Source organism: Zosterops lateralis, assembly GCF_965231275.1.
Source record: "Zosterops lateralis genome assembly, chromosome: 3".
NCBI lineage: Eukaryota > Metazoa > Chordata > Aves > Passeriformes > Zosteropidae > Zosterops > Zosterops lateralis.
Window position 1 is genome coordinate 926,503 of NC_139764.1, and position 16,661 is coordinate 943,163.

Consider the following 16,661-nt stretch of genomic DNA (forward strand, 5'->3'; position numbering starts at 1 on the left):
CGGGGCTGCCTGCGGGGAGCGGAGCGCGGTGAGCGGCCGAGCGCGCCGGGGCCGACCCGGTCCCCCGCCCCCCCGCCCCATTGTTCTGCCGAGCGCGCCCCCGCCCCGGCCCGGGCCCCCTCCCCGCGCCCCCGGCCCCGCTCACGGTGCTGCCGCCGCTGGAGCGGCCCCAGCCGCGGCTGCGCTCGGGTGTGCGCGGGAGCGGCCCCGGCCCGGCTCCACCCCGTGTTTACAGCCCCGGCCTCCCCGGCCCCGGCACCGCCGCGGCCCCGGCCCCGCCCCACGCCCGCCCCCCGCCCCGCCCGCGGGGAGGGCCCGGGCTCGGGCACAGGGAGGCGCCGGCACGGGACGCGGTTTTACACACAGGCGGGGACATGGCACTGGCGGGTGTACACACACCGGGGCACGGCACAGCCTTGCACGCACGCACACCCACCCCCCACCAACACAGCCCAGAGCGCCGTGCACTGATACCTTTACCCTTCTCACCCTGCACCCGTGCACTCACACACGCACAACACAACACCCCAGGGGGTTCACGCACCCTTACACGCACCTCATGTACTGTAGGTGCTCCCTTACCTGCGCAGCCCTTACGCAGCCCAGCACGCCTTGTTGAACCCCCATGTGCACACACACCTCACACCCACGTGCTTGCTCTTCACACACACTTTACACACACGTTGCACGCACACACACCGCTGCAGGGCCCCTCCTGCACCCCACAGCCCCTCCTGCTGCATCCCTTGCACATGCGTGTGCACACACACCCAGTACTGGTGCTGGTGCATCCCTCGAGTAGCAGCATCTCCAGCCCATGGAGAAACACGGCTGTGGAGAGGATGGTCCATGGAAAGGAAGGAATAGAGTGGAGAGGAAGAAGGACCATGGGGTGGAAGAAGCCCTATGGAGAAAAAGGACCATGGAGAGGAAGGACCTGGCCCGTCCACCCCGGGAGCTGAGTGCTGCTGCTGGAGCAGAGTCCGGTAGCCACAGGTCCCACATCCCAACCCAGTGTCCCCCACCTCAGCCAGGGATAGTCTCACACACTGCTGGAGTATCCCTGGCTGCTCCAGCTCTGTTCCTACCCCCTTCACACCATTCCAACAGGAGGGGAAGGAAATGTGTCAGCAGGTGTTCAAGTGGGCAAAAATAATTAGAGAAATTTGTTAGGAAGACACATTAGGAAAAAAAAAATAGGGACCAGCAGCAGAGGGGAAAGGCTCAAAGGTCTGGCCATCACTTTTCCACACTAGAAAAGTGATGGAGAAGCAGGGCTGAAAATCAGGCTTGTTCCTCTTTTCCCAGCCCTCCAGCAGCAGTACCCACAGCACAGAGCTCATGGGGCTCCATGAGGCCTCGCTTCCCTCACACTTCCCTTGGATCCAGGAGCCACCCGAGGCTTTTCCCCTTGGCTGGGGCATGCAGAGCATCCTGTGGTGGCGGGGCAGAGCATGGGGGACACTCTGAAGGCACCAGTGCTGTTAGGACTTGGGACCAGCCAGCAGATGTTGAGTCTCTTTTCTCCCCCTGGGTCATTTTAGTTTCTGTGTGGGCAGCTCATGTGAGCAGAAAGGAGATGGGGAACAGTCTGGCCTTTCCAACACGCAACCTTGAGCTGGCCTTTCTCCTCCTGCCCTTGAGTTTTTGGAGAGCTAAGATAGGCACCAAGTGCATTTTCCCACAGTGAATCATGGCTCCAGCCTTCTGGAACAAATCCGTTTCGATGTTATCCTCGTTGTTCTTGTCGTGAGCCATCTCTGAGGAATTTGCACCAAAGCCGATCCCAGAGGTCCTTCATTTTCGGCACTGTGGGCACATATTGAGAGAGAGGGAGTTGAACCTGCCCCTCAACACTGCCTCAGGCCCTACAGCATCCATCTCCAGCTCCCTGGGAATGGTGTTTGCATTCAATACAAACATGCCTCATCCCAGCCGTCCTACACATCCACCGGCATCCATGTGCGGGGAGCTATCCCATGGAAATGAGGAGGGAGAAAGGAGAGGGATGGAGGAGGATGGTGGGATCCCATGCTGCTGCAGCACTCCAGCAGTGGCATCTACCACCCAGTCTTGCCCTCGTGCCATCACTAGAATGACTTAGGTTGGAAAAGACCTCCCAGATCTTGGAGCCCAGCCCAATCCCAGCAGGTTGTCTCTGCCACTAGGAAGTGGGCAGGGAGGAGGTTGGAGCAAAGGAGATGGGGCCTGGCTGGAGGGAACAGAATCCTCACAGTGCCATGAAAACCCTGGGAAAAACCACCCCCTACCCCACCTCCCCACCCAACAGGTGCACCAAACCCTTTCTGACCTGAACAAAGCACCAATGGAAAAAAATGACACCTTGTTCTCCTTCTCCTCTAACCATCATGATAAACGTTACTTCATTCGTGCTGCCAGATAAAATCAGGTTTGAGGCTCAAGCATGAGGCTTTGTCTGAGCCAGGCTTGGAGCCTGACCTTTACCGTGCTCCTGATTTCAAACACCAACCCAAAATCAAACCCTTTGTCATCAGCGTGGGAGGTGCTTGAACAGCAAAGGTTGGGTAGATATAAGAACAGGTGGGTTTTGTTAAAGAGATGCATATTTTAGTTCAAGAAACCCCCAAACCCTCTCTGAGGGATGTCACTACTTGCCACACATCCACAGCAGCAATAGTGATGTGGTGATGAATCAAGTGACAAGAATGGTCCTATTTATCTACCTGAGTGGTCCCTGGGCTGGGCTGGGCATTTGGATTCCCTGCTGCCACCAGTGTATATTTAAAGTAATTTATTGTTCCTAATGGGGCAAGTGACATTGCTGTGGATGACCCCAAGAAGGGGGTCCAGGACTGCTGCTTCATTAGCATGTGCCTAACTTATTACTGAGGTGGATGCAGCTTTCAACAACCTCACACTTTATCCTTGGTAGTGCCTTCAAAGCCATAATTAAGAAATTTGGCCAGGAATTGTGGAGATGGCAGCAGAAAGGCCTTGGCCAGGACTGAGTGGTGATGGACTACCACCAGCATGGGATGGAGGAGCTGGGAGAGAGCCCCAGACCCCAGGGGGGGGCCGGGCTCAATGGCAGAGGGTGAAATATGAGTAAACCTGGGTTTTCTGCAGAAGAAAAGGCAGAGCCACCCACCCACGCACCAGGAAATCTCTCCTCTCCGTGTGGGTGGTGGAGGCCCCGAGATGAGTTATCTCTAAAGGGCAACTCTGGGGATACCTCGAGATCTTCAGCGGCGTGGAGCTGGCGTGTGCCAGGGAGGAAACATCACCCTGCCAGCTGGGCCCCGGGCTTCACTCCTGGGGTTTTTAACAGCTTAGCTTAAATCAAGTATAACAAGTGGAACCTCCACCCCACGTCATCACTCCAACTGATCCATTTTTATCCCTCATGAGGTATAGCTTTAACCCTTCTCCTTCCTGCTTCCCATGGGATGATGGTGGGACAGGCAGGAGCAGGTGGCTGGGACAGGGGGTTGTTTTTAAGGGTGCTTAATGTAAAATAACAGCATTTATTAAGGGCAAAGCTGCAGCTAAAAGATCCATTGTGCTCATAATGCTCTGAAAAGTGCTCTTCCACATATCCTTCTGCATTATTTGAGGAACTAAAAATATATGATTTACAATATAGATCTAAAAACTTAAGCCTGGCAGAGATTTTGGCCTGGCCAGAGGACAGCTGGCTTCAGCTCAGCTCGTAAAAAAATGCAACTAAGGAGAGAAAGGGAACAAAAAAAGCCACCCAGCACCCAGTGTTTCCACCAGCTCCGAGGTTGCTCCAGCTGATCTGCCTTGTGGTGCAACTCACTCCAGCCGAGTCAGGAACCAGCTGCTTCAGATCAAACCCCAAGGCTTTTCCACGTGCCATGGGAAGCAGGCTGCTTCCAAGGAGAATCCAAAGATGTTCTGCCATCAGGGCAGAGAGAGGAGCCCCAGCTGCAGGGAGAACAGCAGACCGTAGGAGAACCAACACATCCCAGCATACCAGCTCTTCCTGATTATCCCAGGCTGTACCAGGTGCCCAAGCTCACCATGGCTTTCTGGCTGAACAATTTAAGCAGAGGAAAAAGACCCCTGAAACAGAAGCAGGGGGGAGAATAGGAAAGGCTGTTGTCTCCCTCCTGTGGGGAGATGCAAAAATCAAATTAATGCCCTCTCCTCTCTCGGGGTGTGGGAGGGAGAGGTTGTGCTGCTAAAATATTCCTTTTAAAGGAACACTTTTTCTCCCCCAAGTTCTGCCATTACAGGCAAACAAGAGACATTTGTCTTCTGGGTTTCCCCTCAGCTAGAATAGTGGTGCGGGGGGAGGTCAGAACTGGAGGTGCCAAGGGAGGGTTCAGTCCTGTCCAACTTAAATCTGACCTGCAAACCTCCATTTCCTCCATCCTAGAAATTCCTGAGGACAGGTAGAGCAGGAAGAGGCCAATCCAAGCACACCCATTGCCTCCCAAACCAATTAACAACTCAATTTAGCATATTTTCCCCCCCAAAAAGCACAGAAAGATGCAAGGCCATCACTGCTGAAGTCAACCCCAAACCCATTTATTATTTAAAACCAAGTTATTACAAAAAGATTCCACGTCCATAAAACCCCCAAGTCCTTGGAAACTGTGCAAACTCAACCTTTATTTCCGTGAGCGTTTGTGCTCGATGAGCAACACGACAAGTCTGTTCCGAAGGAACTTGATTTCCTTTGCATAGGACCTGCAAAATAAATCCTTGAGCTTCTGGCGCAGGACTCTGAGGGAAGGCAGGTTGTGGCAGCTGAGAATATTCAGCAAGCTCTCAAAGAACTCCTTCCACAGCTCAGCGTTGGCAAGCCTGCAAAAAGGGACAAAAAGGCATCAAAAAAGCACTCAATTCAACTGTTAAAATACCGATTTTTACTCTGCTCACAGTTAGAAAAGCTGTGACAGAATCTGAGCTCAGAGCAATGTGGTACTAACATGGGTTTCTAGGAAATCTAGGTGAAGATTTGGGGAATATTTTGGACACCCACCTCCTGAAGGTTCCCTCAGGCTTCCAGACCCCGTTGTCGTCCTTGAGGCGCATGTATGTCCCAAAGAGCATGCAGTACACAGTGGCTGCAATCCCAAAGTAGTCTGTCTAAACCAAAACCACACCAGTTTTGTGTCAAAAACACACCCAGAGCACTAAAAACGAGCTGAAAACACCCCCTGGAGGGGGAGAGGCTCTGCAAGAGGCTACAACTCCAGGGGAGTCTGATTGTTTGGCGTGCAGGAAGCTTTGAGATGCCAGGCCTCCCTTACCTGGTAGTTCCATGGTTTGTTTGTCAGCATTTCCACGCACTGGAATCCAGATGTTTCACACCTGGCAGTGAAGGCTGTTCCCTCAGGGAAGAGCTTCATGTCAATGCTCTGGCCCAGGTCAATGAGGGTCAGGCCATGGCAGAGCCCATCAATGTCACACGTGTCGTTGTCCAGGAACCTTCAATCACAAGAAACAATGCCCTAAGTGTCTCCAGACTCCCACATGGTCACATCTGGTGACAACAAGAGGCACTTGCCTTTCTCCCAGAATGAAATTGTCAGGTTTGATGTCCCCATGGATGATTTTGCAACTGTGCAACTCCTCCACCATGTGAAGGATTTTGACAGCGAAGTAGATGACAAGGGCTTGGGGCATCACCTTCTCTGGGAGCTTCTTGTAAATGTTGATGGCATTCTGGAAGCCAGAGACACAGCATGGATTAAGGAACAACATATTACCAAAGGAGGTAAATCAAGTGCAGGAAATGCTGCAAAAGAGCAAAAGATTCTCCAGAGCAGAGGCTGGTGGCACTCACAAGCAGTGTTCCGTAGTTGTGGAGCTCCCCCACCAAAATGCTGCCGTTGGGGAAGAAATGGGCAGAATAGAAGTGGATGAAGAGGTGGCGCACGCTGGGGCTCAGTCTCTCCAGCAGCTGGGTTGCGATGTAGAACTCCCAAGGGTTGGCAGGTTTTTGGACCTGGAAGAAAGAAGAGGATTTCCTGGGAAAATCTGGGAGCAGTAAAAGCTGGAGTTCCTCTCAGGCTGGGTTTTGTTGTTGGTTTTTAATGGCAGATCAGGCATCTTCCTTCTTGAACTTATCCCAGAATGGTTTGGTTCGGGAGGGAACTGAAAGATGATCCAGTTCCATCTTCCATCCCCAGCCATAAGACACTTTCCACTATCGCAGGGTGCTCCAAGCCCCATCCATCCTGGCCTTGGACACTTCCAGGGATCCAGAGGCAGCCACAGCTTCTCTGGGCAACCTGTGCCAGGGCCTCCCCATCCTCACCGTAATTAACCTCAGTTGATAAACTCCATGATTAATCCTCTTAAATCAAGACTGCAATCCCATGCCACAGTTCCACACACTCCTTGTGAATCCCAGGTGCTCCAAAGAAAGCATAAATCACATTTCTGTCCTGAAAAAGCTTCAGGGTTTAAAGAGGGGCTTTAGATTTTCCTGAAGGACTAAATGTCAGAAAGATCCACTAAAAAGCCTCAGGGGCAGATCTGACATGGAAAGGCCAAGGATGCGTGTGAATCCACCCAGGGGGAGGGTCAGACTCCAGAATTATTCCAGGAGTGCTGCTGTGGCCCAACACCACTGACCTTGAATATCACTTTCTGATTATTCCGAGGGTTACTGGCATCCAGGATGGAAGCTTGATAGACTTGGGCAAAAGCTCCTTCTCCAACCAAGCAGTCTACATGGAATGAGCTGGAACCTTTAAAATATTAACATTAAATCCTGCTTGGCAACTCCACAGAGGAAAAAAACAGGAGAAAAAAGGAAAAAGCACCAGCCCATATGAATTATTTCATCCTAGATCAAGTCTTTCCCTACAAATCTCTTCCTGCTAGGAACAGGAGAGAGCAGGAGTGCTGGACATGCCACACACTCCACCCCAGTGTTTCTATTTTTGCCTGACCCCCTGGAAGCAGTCAAATTCCAAAGGGCATGCCCTGAAAAGTAAACACTAATGTTTAAGTCCCACAGGGATGTTGCAATCCCTGTCCTACAGCTTTTGTTGACATGGGCCCGCTGCTGTTCCCCACAAAGCTGGAAAGCTGTGGCCCAATTTTCAGGGAAACTGGGAAGAGTGCCTCATCCAAAAGGCTCATGCTACAAAAGACAAACAAGCCAACCCCAGGCCTGATTCCCAACCTGAGGCTGAGATTGTCTGGAGATACACATACAAGGAAGCTGAATTCCCACATACTTCCAAGAAGTTTTCCTAGAAAAAAGCTTCAAGAAATGCTTGGCAGTGATAAGTTTGAAGGAGTTCTTACCCAGTGAGAGTTCAGCCTTCAGTTTGATGAATGGAAGAGGAAATTTCCACTCAAAGTAGTTGGTGTAGGTGTGGAGCGGTTTCAGAAGCTCCGACAAGAATTTGTCGATCAATTCCTTGTCCCAAGGATTCTCTACAAGGACTTCATGGAAAAAAGGGAAGTGTTTAAGCTCTGGGTGTCATCCCAAGGAGGTAACACAAGCTTGGGCTTGAATGAGCATCACTAATTTAAAGAAAATAATAAACCAAAACCCCCAGGAGGAATAAGGATATGTGAAGCATTCCTTAATTTTCATATTCCAGCTTTTGCACCTGCCCAGAAATCCAGAGTTTGTCAAAGTGTTTGAGCCTCAGTGAGCCCAGAACCTGTCAGAATCCCAAGTATTCCTGCACTCTGGAGTATCCATGGCAATGTGCAATCCAGGTACAACCTACACTCATCCCTCCTCACATCCCTCGCAGGTGAGCGGCAACCTCCTTGCAGGAATCATGGAATTGCTCCCTCCACAAAGCACAAAGCACTGCCCTTGGAATCCAGGGAAGAAAACCAGGGAATGCTGTGTACCTGCAGGTCTCCCACTCTGGGCTGTCCTGTCCTGCCCAGCTCCACACAGCTTCTCCTGGGAAGTTCTATCCACCGCAAGGGAGGAGGAATATTCAGTTCTGCTTTGAGCTGTCTGCTCATGCAGTCGTTGGGAAGCAGCTACAGCAATTCCCTGGATTCCAGTCCCTTGTTTCAGGACATTACCATGAAGTCCTCTCTCTTCTGGGACATGTTCGAGAACAGGGCTATGAATTTAAGAAAGATATTATTAATCATGTTATAATAGTATTATATTCTTAACCTTCTGCCTTGGTGGTTTGGCACCTTCAGGGAGCAAAAATGTATCAAATGCCACCATGGCCATCGTGGACGTGAATAAAATGGAATTTTCTTAGGAAAATTAGATTTAGTCAAGTCACTTTACCCATTTCCTAATAATTCTCAAGTTCATCAAGAGAAGAAAACAGTGGTTTTTTAGCCAGTTAGTTTTTCATTTCAATGAGGCAAAACTTAAATCTTGGAAGGGTTTTTGGGGCATGGTCACCAAACCCAGGTCCATTTACCCCCAGAGTGCTGGGATGAGTGTTGGGCAGAGCCAGGATGATACAGTGGAAAACCTCGGAAAACTTGCATAGGAGCAGCATACCTTAACTTCTTGGGCTTTGGCTGCCTGTGCAGTTCTCCAGAAAATTCCAAATCCATTTGGGGCAACTTTTCCTTACAGGCTGAACAAAGGGAGCAAAAACAAGAGCAAATCAATGTCTATTTCCCCAAAAGCGGGAATATTTGGAGTATTCTCACCCAGCAGCTCAGAAAGCTGAATTTAACAAAGCCTCATTTCAAATATCCAAGTTAAAATAACAGCTGGATTTCTCCAGGGAGCAGATTCCAAGATTTAAGAGGGGCAGAGCAGCATAAAGGTGCTCCCAGACGGGATTCAGCCAATGTTTGGATATTCCCAACCCCTTGGAATGGTTCACAGCAGCAGTTGGACACACAAACTAAACTATCCCAACTAAAAATTGTTGGAGAGCTGATGAGCTCCTCCACAGGGAATGTGGACTCGGAAATGGCAGCACTGGGAGCCACACCTGGGCAGGATTTGGACAGAAATGAGGCATAGTCATGAGGCACCAAATTCAATGTTTTCCACCCAAAATATTCCTTATTTTACCTCTGTTCTCCAAAGGGAGCTGGGAAGGAGCTGCCAGGTAATTAAAGGGTGTGGACATGAGCCGGGCAGCTCGGGCAAAATCCCTGGTGTTGTCTGGACTGGGAGCCAGGGCTTTGTTGCTGCAGGGGCCATTCCACACCGTGTAATCATCCCGCAGGAATTCCGTGGTCCCTGTTTCTTCCTAGGCAGGAAAAAAAAATAAATCAAAATTTAAAATTAAGCCATTCAAATTACCGTGAAATAAAAACAAAATCCCATGTTGCCATAGTTTTACACTAGGTCTGAATGTTGGTAGTAGCCACAGCCACAGCAAAATGCCAGACCACCAGAAATTGCTATGAGAGCCTGGAAAGGCCAGTCCCAAGGGAAGGGATCTCTTCTATCCAAGTTTTATCCATCTCCTTGGCTATGGAAACTGCGAGGTGGCTGCTGGAAGATGAAATGTCTCTTCTTCCCCCAAACTGATGCCAACTCCACACATTTGAGAGGTGGAATTCTCCATCAATTTTATGTCAACCAACAATCAAAAAAGCTCATCCCCTTGGCAGGAAATGGGAAAAGGTATCCAGCCTTCGGCTAGGCATCATCCCTAGAAATATCATGGGACTGGGATAGAGCAGAGATGAATCCACCCACTCTGGTAACCCTCCTAAGTGCATAAGCCACTTCCAAGGCTAATAATCCCTGCAGGATCACCACTCACTTCTGCTGCACAGTCAGTCAAGGGATGTTCTCCAAAAGTTCTGGGCTCTTCTAGTTTGTTCTTGTGCTGTGGGATCCTGAAAAATGATCCAAAAAGTATAGAACAGCTTTTCCCCGACACACTGGTCACAACAAAGGTTGGTTTGTTTTAACTTGAATTTTTAATTTTAAGAGCCCCACTTGCAGCAACTTGGAGAAGCTGCAGCAGCTCAGAGTTATTCCCAAATTCTCCAGAGAATGAAACCTCCCAAACACAGTCCAAACAGGGAAGTTGTGCAATCCCAGAGCAGGAACTCCTGCTTTTCTCATGCTACTCCAGGCAGCTGCCACCAGTTGTATCTGAGCCAGTCCTGGCACAGCCACAGCAAAGTCTCATAGCATGGGATTGATTTTTTTCCATGATTTTTAAGGAGCTGAGCTCAGCTGCTCCTTTTCCCTTCCTTACCTGCTGTTCTCCTTCTCCTCCTCATCCTCAAAGATGGCAAAGGCAGGAGTAGCAGGGACAACAATGTTAGTTTTCAAACATCCACCTGGCTCTGAATATAAAAGATAACCCCTGTTATCTTCACCCAACAAAGATTATTTACACAGCCACATTCTCCCCCCTCTCCAGGCATGTGATGCTCAGGGCTCCATCCAGCTGCACCTGCAGAATTCCCACTCCAATCACCTTTCCTACAAACTCTTGGAAAGATTTTTCCGCCCAACCCTAGATGTGAAATCTCTCTCTGCTCACTCTTGTGAAGCCCCTGGGTTTCAGACTGGGTCAACTCTTACAGCAGGGACTGGTGGGAGGTGTCAGTGGGAAATAAAGAATGGAATTTCATGGACTGGGAAAATAAAAGAGCACACACCACTTTTTCTGCAAAAGGCTTCAAATTGTTCCTCACTGTCTTCCAGGGCAGATGGCTCAGGCAAGAAGGGTGTTTGGAACATATCCATGAGAACACCTAAGAAAGAAAGAAACAATAAATGAATAAATAATAAAGGAATGATGCTCCCAGAAAAAGAAATTTTCAGAGATTCTTCCATTGTGTAGGAGCCAAATCAAATGCCAATTAACTCTAACTGCTTTAAATGCTAATTAATAATATTCTTATAATTTATCAGCAATTACAAATTATTCCTCCCTCTTACATTTAAACACTTCAGACAACTGATCAGACACCAGAAGGACTAATTTGGCCAACACACACTTGGTCATGGCCCTGGTTTACTCCCTATCCAAGGGAAGATTCCAGATTTCCCAGGAGAGCAAATTCTCCTTTAACTTTTCAGAGTTTTGGAAAACGTAGATATCTGTAGGACTAATGAATGCCACAGGCTTTTTTTTTTTTTTTTTTTTTTTTTTTTTTTTTTTTTAATTCTTGTTATTATTATTTTTATTCAGCTCAGCATCAAGCAGAACTGGCTGTGAACTTCCAAATTAGTGTGGTTTAGATCTTCCCCTCCCAAACAGGATTCCCTGAAAAAGCAGCTCAGACAACACACTCCCAAAGAAAGAAGCCTGGCAGTGATTCATCCAGGGATCGATGGGATGTGGCTGCTGAGATGTTGTTAAAACATCAATTTCTGGTAAAAAGTTTTAGGTCACCCAGATAATCCCAATAGACAATTAATGATTTATATGTTATTTTCATCTTTGAATGGTGCACATGCCCATCCCTGAACAGCTCCCTATGCTAGAAAAGGCTCCACTAACATTTCCAGGGGAGATCTCATGGACTCCAGGCAAAGGAAAACTTTATTCCAGACCTTACCCAAGGCTTCCTTTGTGTGGACTGTGGGTGACGGCTGCACTTTGAAGGGTGTTGTTGTCCCTGTCACTCCTCCCAGAGAGGTGTTGGGGGTGGCCTGGGAAGCATTTGCACAGGCAAAGGAGGAAATCCCAACTCTGGAGGCTGGAAAACACAATGGCAAGATCACTCCTGAAGGAGCTCCGTATTGTTTATGAGCATTCCAGCAAAACATTTGTGAGGGAAGTAAACAAAAGGAGCAGCAGCGACGCAGAATTCGGAGATTTTGGCTTGTTCAGAGATTTGTGGCAGATTCCCTAGGGAGGCTGCCCTGGAGAGCAAGAGGGACCTGGGACGGCTGGGTGGCTTCCAAGGAATTTATCTGCAATTCCCAAGAATGCTCTATCCTGACACAGAAAGTGAAGCAGGAAGCCAGCAAGGATGAACAGTGATTCCTAACCATGCTCCAAAAAGAACTGCTCAGAACATAGAACAGGGACTGGATCCATGTTCCATGGAAAGGATAGAGAGACATGCAGGGATGACGTTTGAGAAGTCAAAAAGCTTTGCCAGGGTTGGAACTGGTGTCCACATGCAGTTAATCATTCCCAGCTGGGAACAGCCACACCAATGGTATCAGCCTTCATCCAAAGGTTCCTTACCTTCCCTCATATCCAAAGCAGGAGTTAATCCAGCAGATCTCTTGTTAGGGGACCTTCAGAAGAAAGAGTTACAACATTACCTTGGAATAGAAGCTATTTAAATCCCTATTTCAATGAAGTGAGAGGTCCTTTAATAAAGATCACTCTGGAAAGTTTCTCCTACAGCTGCCAATATCCTGGGAGGGAGCAGAGTCCTTTTAAAAGGTTAAAATGCATTAAAAGCTCTCCTTGGACAGAGATTGCCTCCAAGGAATTCCAGAATATGAGTGAATAACTGTTCCCACCTTAGCCAAATGCACTGAGCCACCCTTGCTTTGCCAGCCTGGGTTTCTCCCTCTGCCCTCCCGCCCCGCCCCCCCCCCCCTTTTTGTGGCCAAGTCCCACAGCAAAAGTGCAGGAGAAAAGTACCAGCACTTTTTATCTTTCTCTGGAGACCTTGGAGTGGGATCTGCAGGAGAAGATCCTGGGGTTTATTCCAGGCATGCCAGGGCCAGCCAGGCATTACACACCAAATTTCCTCTTACTGTAATTAAACCACAATATAAAAGGAATTAAACATGTCCACGAGGACCAAGTTTGATCTAAGTTTAATAAATAGTGGTTTCAGGTCAGGGTTTTTTTTTTCCCAGAAGAGGAAGAAAGGTTTATTTTTAGCTAATTCTAATTAATTTAGCTAATTAGTGTGGACCCTGAGGGGACAACTGCAGATGAGGAGCCTGTTCACACTCACAGTTCTCCTCTGCTCCGAGGCAGAGCCGGGTCAGGATAAGCCCATTCCTGAGCTGGAGCAGCACTGGAGGGAGGGTGCAGCAAACTGTTCTGGAGCTCCCCAAGCTCTGCCCGAGCTCCAGCTGGGGGGTTCTCCTCCAGCGCTTCCCAGGGGGAGGTGGCTGGGATGTGGTCACCAAGGGGCTTCACTGGCTGCACGGTGGGAGTAGTTGCTGGTGGTGCCTGGAATTGGGGCTGCTCAGGCACCAGAGCTGGGCACTTTGGCACATCCAGCCCTGGAGCAGGTGCCATCCAGTTCCCTGGGATGTGAGATGTGCCGGGCCTCACAGGTGGGGGCACCTTTAGGGATGAGAAGTGTTCTGTGACACCCAAATTCCCCCCAAATGTAGCCATTCCCATTTTCTCAACCAGCCCTATGTGACCAGAATGTAACAACCTGTAGGTTCCCCCGCAAGTACAGCCATTCCCATTTTTCCCGTTATTTCCACATGCCCAGAACCCAAGAGAACTTCTAGCTGCATCTCAAACTAAACTGTGGAGAAGTAAAGCCACACTTTGGGGTGAAACCTTCAAAATCTGGGTGTTGCAAGTTGTGCCAGATTTCCACACTAGTATTGCAGCCTCAACCTCCAGACTGGGTTAACAACCAACCCTGGTTCCTACAGCACGGCTGGACTTTGTGGGATAAGCCCAGGCAGAGCATTCCTGTCCATCCCAGAGCCCACTCACCACCCTGTGGTTTGGCTCAGCTGCTGGTTCCAGTCTCGTTTCCTCCAGGCTTCTGGAGAGCTGGGTGAGCTGGTCCAGCTTCTGCTGCAGGGCTTGGAGTTCCAGGACTGCTGACTCCTTCTTCCTCATGGAGTCTTTCTTCTCCTCCTCTAAGGATTAAACAACGACATTAAATGAATATATATGGCCTGTATGACATGCTGATGGCTCACTGTGCCTCCTCTCTCCTCAGGAGAGACACCACTAATGTGGCATTGAAAAGAGGAGCCAGAGGGATGAGCTTAACCAGGGAACAGCCATTTGGAGAGCTGCAGAAAGGAGGATACCCAGTGCCTGCTGCCTCCTGAGGAGCTCATATTTCTTGAAGTATCTCTTGGCCCTCAGCTCCTCAAAGGAGAGCTCGGAGCCCTTGCAGAGGAGCAGGTTCTTGTCGTACATCGGAACCTGCTCCCACCCTGCGGCACCCGACAGCGGCTTCGGCACAACCTCAGACTTCGAGATGTAGGTCACGTAGTTCCTGGGAGGAAAAGGGATGAAAGGGCCAGGGTCGGGGGATTTATCCCAGGAGAGCGCTAATTTTCCCCAGAGTGGGACTTAAAAGGACCACCCACTTACACTTCTTTTCCAGCAGCACAGGATTGAGAATCAGCAGCATCTAGACCCTAAAGCAGGGAAATAAAGCACCAAAAAGTTAAATTCGAGCAGCACAACTGGCACAGAATCCACTGCTAATATTATTCCTGTGATTCTGAGAATGTGTCAGGCCACTGAGTGTGTTCCAGTGTTTCCCAGATGAGACATTCCTATGGAGATGTGATGCTTGCAGCAGGAAAACAGCAGCAAAATAATCTCAATATCACTTTTGAGATACACCAGATACAGTCACTCTACCCTTATTTAGCCAAAGTCACCAACCTAAACTCTACATGAAACATCTTTCCCAAATAATCCATAATTTACCTGATTTTTGCAGGGATTAGGACTTGGAACACCTTTTGGAGGAACCATTTGATTTGCAACATGGGAAGTCTGAAGTGGTTTTACAACAGCAACATCTGGGACAGAAAATATAATGTAAGTATTTTCTACTCATTAATGAGTAAAAATTGTTCTCTCCTTTGTGAATTATTATTAATTTGAAACACTGGAAAATTAATAACTTGTTTTGAAAACACTTCCCTTAAGAATTTTTCACATAAAGAGGGAAAATAAAGTGGTTTCTACAGGGAATTTGTTATCTTCAGTGACAAAACTTACTCATTAAGGTAAAAAAGGTCATTTAGTGGAGCTACAGATCAAACAGGACTCTTCATCCTCACCTTGCAAAGGAGGATTCTGAGGATCATAACTCTGCAGGGAGCTAAATTGCAAAAAATTTCTCAGTTATTACCATGAAATTACCTGTCCCTCACCCTTCCCCACCTCCCAGCAATCTTGGAATTCCTTGTACAATCATGCCATGAAATGTAACATTGAAAACCCACCATTTTTACTGTATATGGACATATCCACAGCTGAAAAACTAAAAGACCCTTCAAGAGGTAGCAAGAGAACAAAACTGGGTATTTGTTTTATGTTTTAAATTACATTTTACTTTTGGTTCTTTGCATTTAGCCTTCAAAAATTAAATGCTTAACCCCAAGACTCAGCTCAAGGATTTGCTTCACTCTGGGATATATTTTTTTATACACATCCTAAAACACCCAATAAATATTCAACAGCAACGAAACACTATTAAGTTTAAACCTCCATTTTCCAAAAAGAAACACACAGGAAAAAGAAATAGTCAATCACGTGCTACTCGTGGTTAATTATGAGTAATTATGAGGACTCTCAGCCCTGAGTAAAGGAGTGGAAGAGGCCCCAGAGTTACCAGTGGAGCTGCTGCAGGTTCTCCCGGGGTTGTGCCTGGTTGAGAAGCCCTTTCTGGAGCACAGCTCCTGCTCCCTGCACGTTGCCTTCCTTCAGCAGCAGCTGACCCCAGGCCAGATAGAACTCCGAGGTCTTGGCTCCAATTCCCTGCCCGTGCAGGTACTCAAAGTACTGGCAAGGGGAAGAGATGAACTCTGCCTGCAGGACGCAAATGCACAAAGCCATCAGCAGCATTTCCAAAATCATCCAAGGGAGTTGCAGACAAAATTTTAAAAAATTAGAATTTCTTAGTTATCATCATAGGAAAGTATCATTCTCTAAGGATAAGAGAAGTTAAGGCAAATCTCTCCAAGCTACACAGCTTGAAAAACACACCGTTGTTTTTTTCTGATCCCCCTGTTCTGCAGAGGATCAGAATTCCTGAGGCCTCCTGCTCCTCCCAAAGCTCTTTGCAGTCCCAGAACCGCCACAAGAATAACTAAGGATAATGTAATTCCCAGAAAACCGCAGCTGTACGCACCAGCTTGACGCAGTATCTCACAAACCGCGGGTCCTGATGGTACCTCTTGTCGCCCACGAAGACCTTCACCAGCTCCTCCAGGAGCTCGGGCCAGCGGCTCTGCTTCTCTTGGAGAGGGAGACATCCCTCTGCCCACTGCAGGTACCTGGAACCATTCCAGAGTCAGCTCCGAGCCAGGGAAGGGACAACTCCTGGGCAGGGATGGGGCAACACTCAAACCGAGGATGGGGCGCCCCGAGCCAGGTGTGGCTCACCTGTCCCACGGTTCCAGCGGGTCGGGCCCTCGGTAATTCCGGATCTGAGCCTCGTAATTCCTGCAGGGAAAAAGCCGGGATCATGGAGGGTGGGAAGCGCCCGGAGCGGGTGGAGGCTCTGCCACTCGCACGGCGTCGCGTGGCCACGGCACCCGCTGAGCTCCTGGGGCCAGGGCGGCCCCCGATGCCGCTCCCGATCCTGGTATCTTCTTCCCATCCCGCTATTCCCTTCCCTTCCCTTCCCTCCCCGCTCACCGCCCGGGCCCGTCCATGCCCGCCCTTCCCAACCGCTCCCGCTGATTCAAACTGGCCGCGCGCGGCCCCGCACCGCCTCCCCATTGGCCAGCCCTCGGCCCGCCCCGCCTTCCCATTGGTCGTTGCCCCATCAATCAAACACGAAACCCCGCCCTCCGCCCGCGGGTGCAGTTCCCACCGCAGCCGCTGGACGGCGCCCTGGGCACACCC

General features: G+C 49.3%; 1 protein-coding gene across 1 annotated transcript; it reads right to left on the reverse strand.

Moving 5' to 3' along the window:
* Window positions 1-4,556: 4,556 nt before the first annotated feature.
* BUB1 (BUB1 mitotic checkpoint serine/threonine kinase) lies at window positions 4,557-16,481 on the reverse strand. The gene is made up of 25 exons (XM_083857769.1): window positions 16,452-16,481; window positions 16,197-16,256; window positions 15,943-16,087; window positions 15,424-15,620; window positions 14,870-14,910; window positions 14,511-14,605; window positions 14,166-14,212; window positions 13,877-14,067; window positions 13,551-13,699; window positions 12,823-13,160; window positions 12,093-12,145; window positions 11,455-11,595; window positions 10,549-10,644; window positions 10,140-10,230; window positions 9,696-9,771; window positions 8,993-9,173; window positions 8,465-8,543; window positions 7,840-8,063; window positions 7,276-7,416; window positions 6,595-6,710; window positions 5,801-5,962; window positions 5,522-5,679; window positions 5,265-5,442; window positions 4,994-5,100; window positions 4,557-4,815 (listed from the first exon to the last, which is right to left on the reverse strand). The coding sequence occupies exons 1-25, from the start codon at window positions 16,466-16,468 to the stop codon at window positions 4,620-4,622; spliced, it is 3,279 nt and encodes a 1,092-aa protein (XP_083713895.1). The 5' UTR covers window positions 16,469-16,481; the 3' UTR covers window positions 4,557-4,619.
* Between the last annotated feature and the right edge of the window lie 180 nt (window positions 16,482-16,661).

Excerpts from the sequence above, each read along its gene's own strand:
- BUB1 (XM_083857769.1), bottom strand. Across the intron at positions 10,645-11,454 it reads CCACACAAAGGAAGCCTTGG|GTGTTCTCATGGATATGTTC; the intron begins GTAAGGTCTGGA and ends TTTCTTTCTTAG. Across the intron at positions 6,711-7,275 it reads GAAGGCTGAACTCTCACTGG|GTTCCAGCTCATTCCATGTA; the intron begins GTAAGAACTCCT and ends AATATTTTAAAG.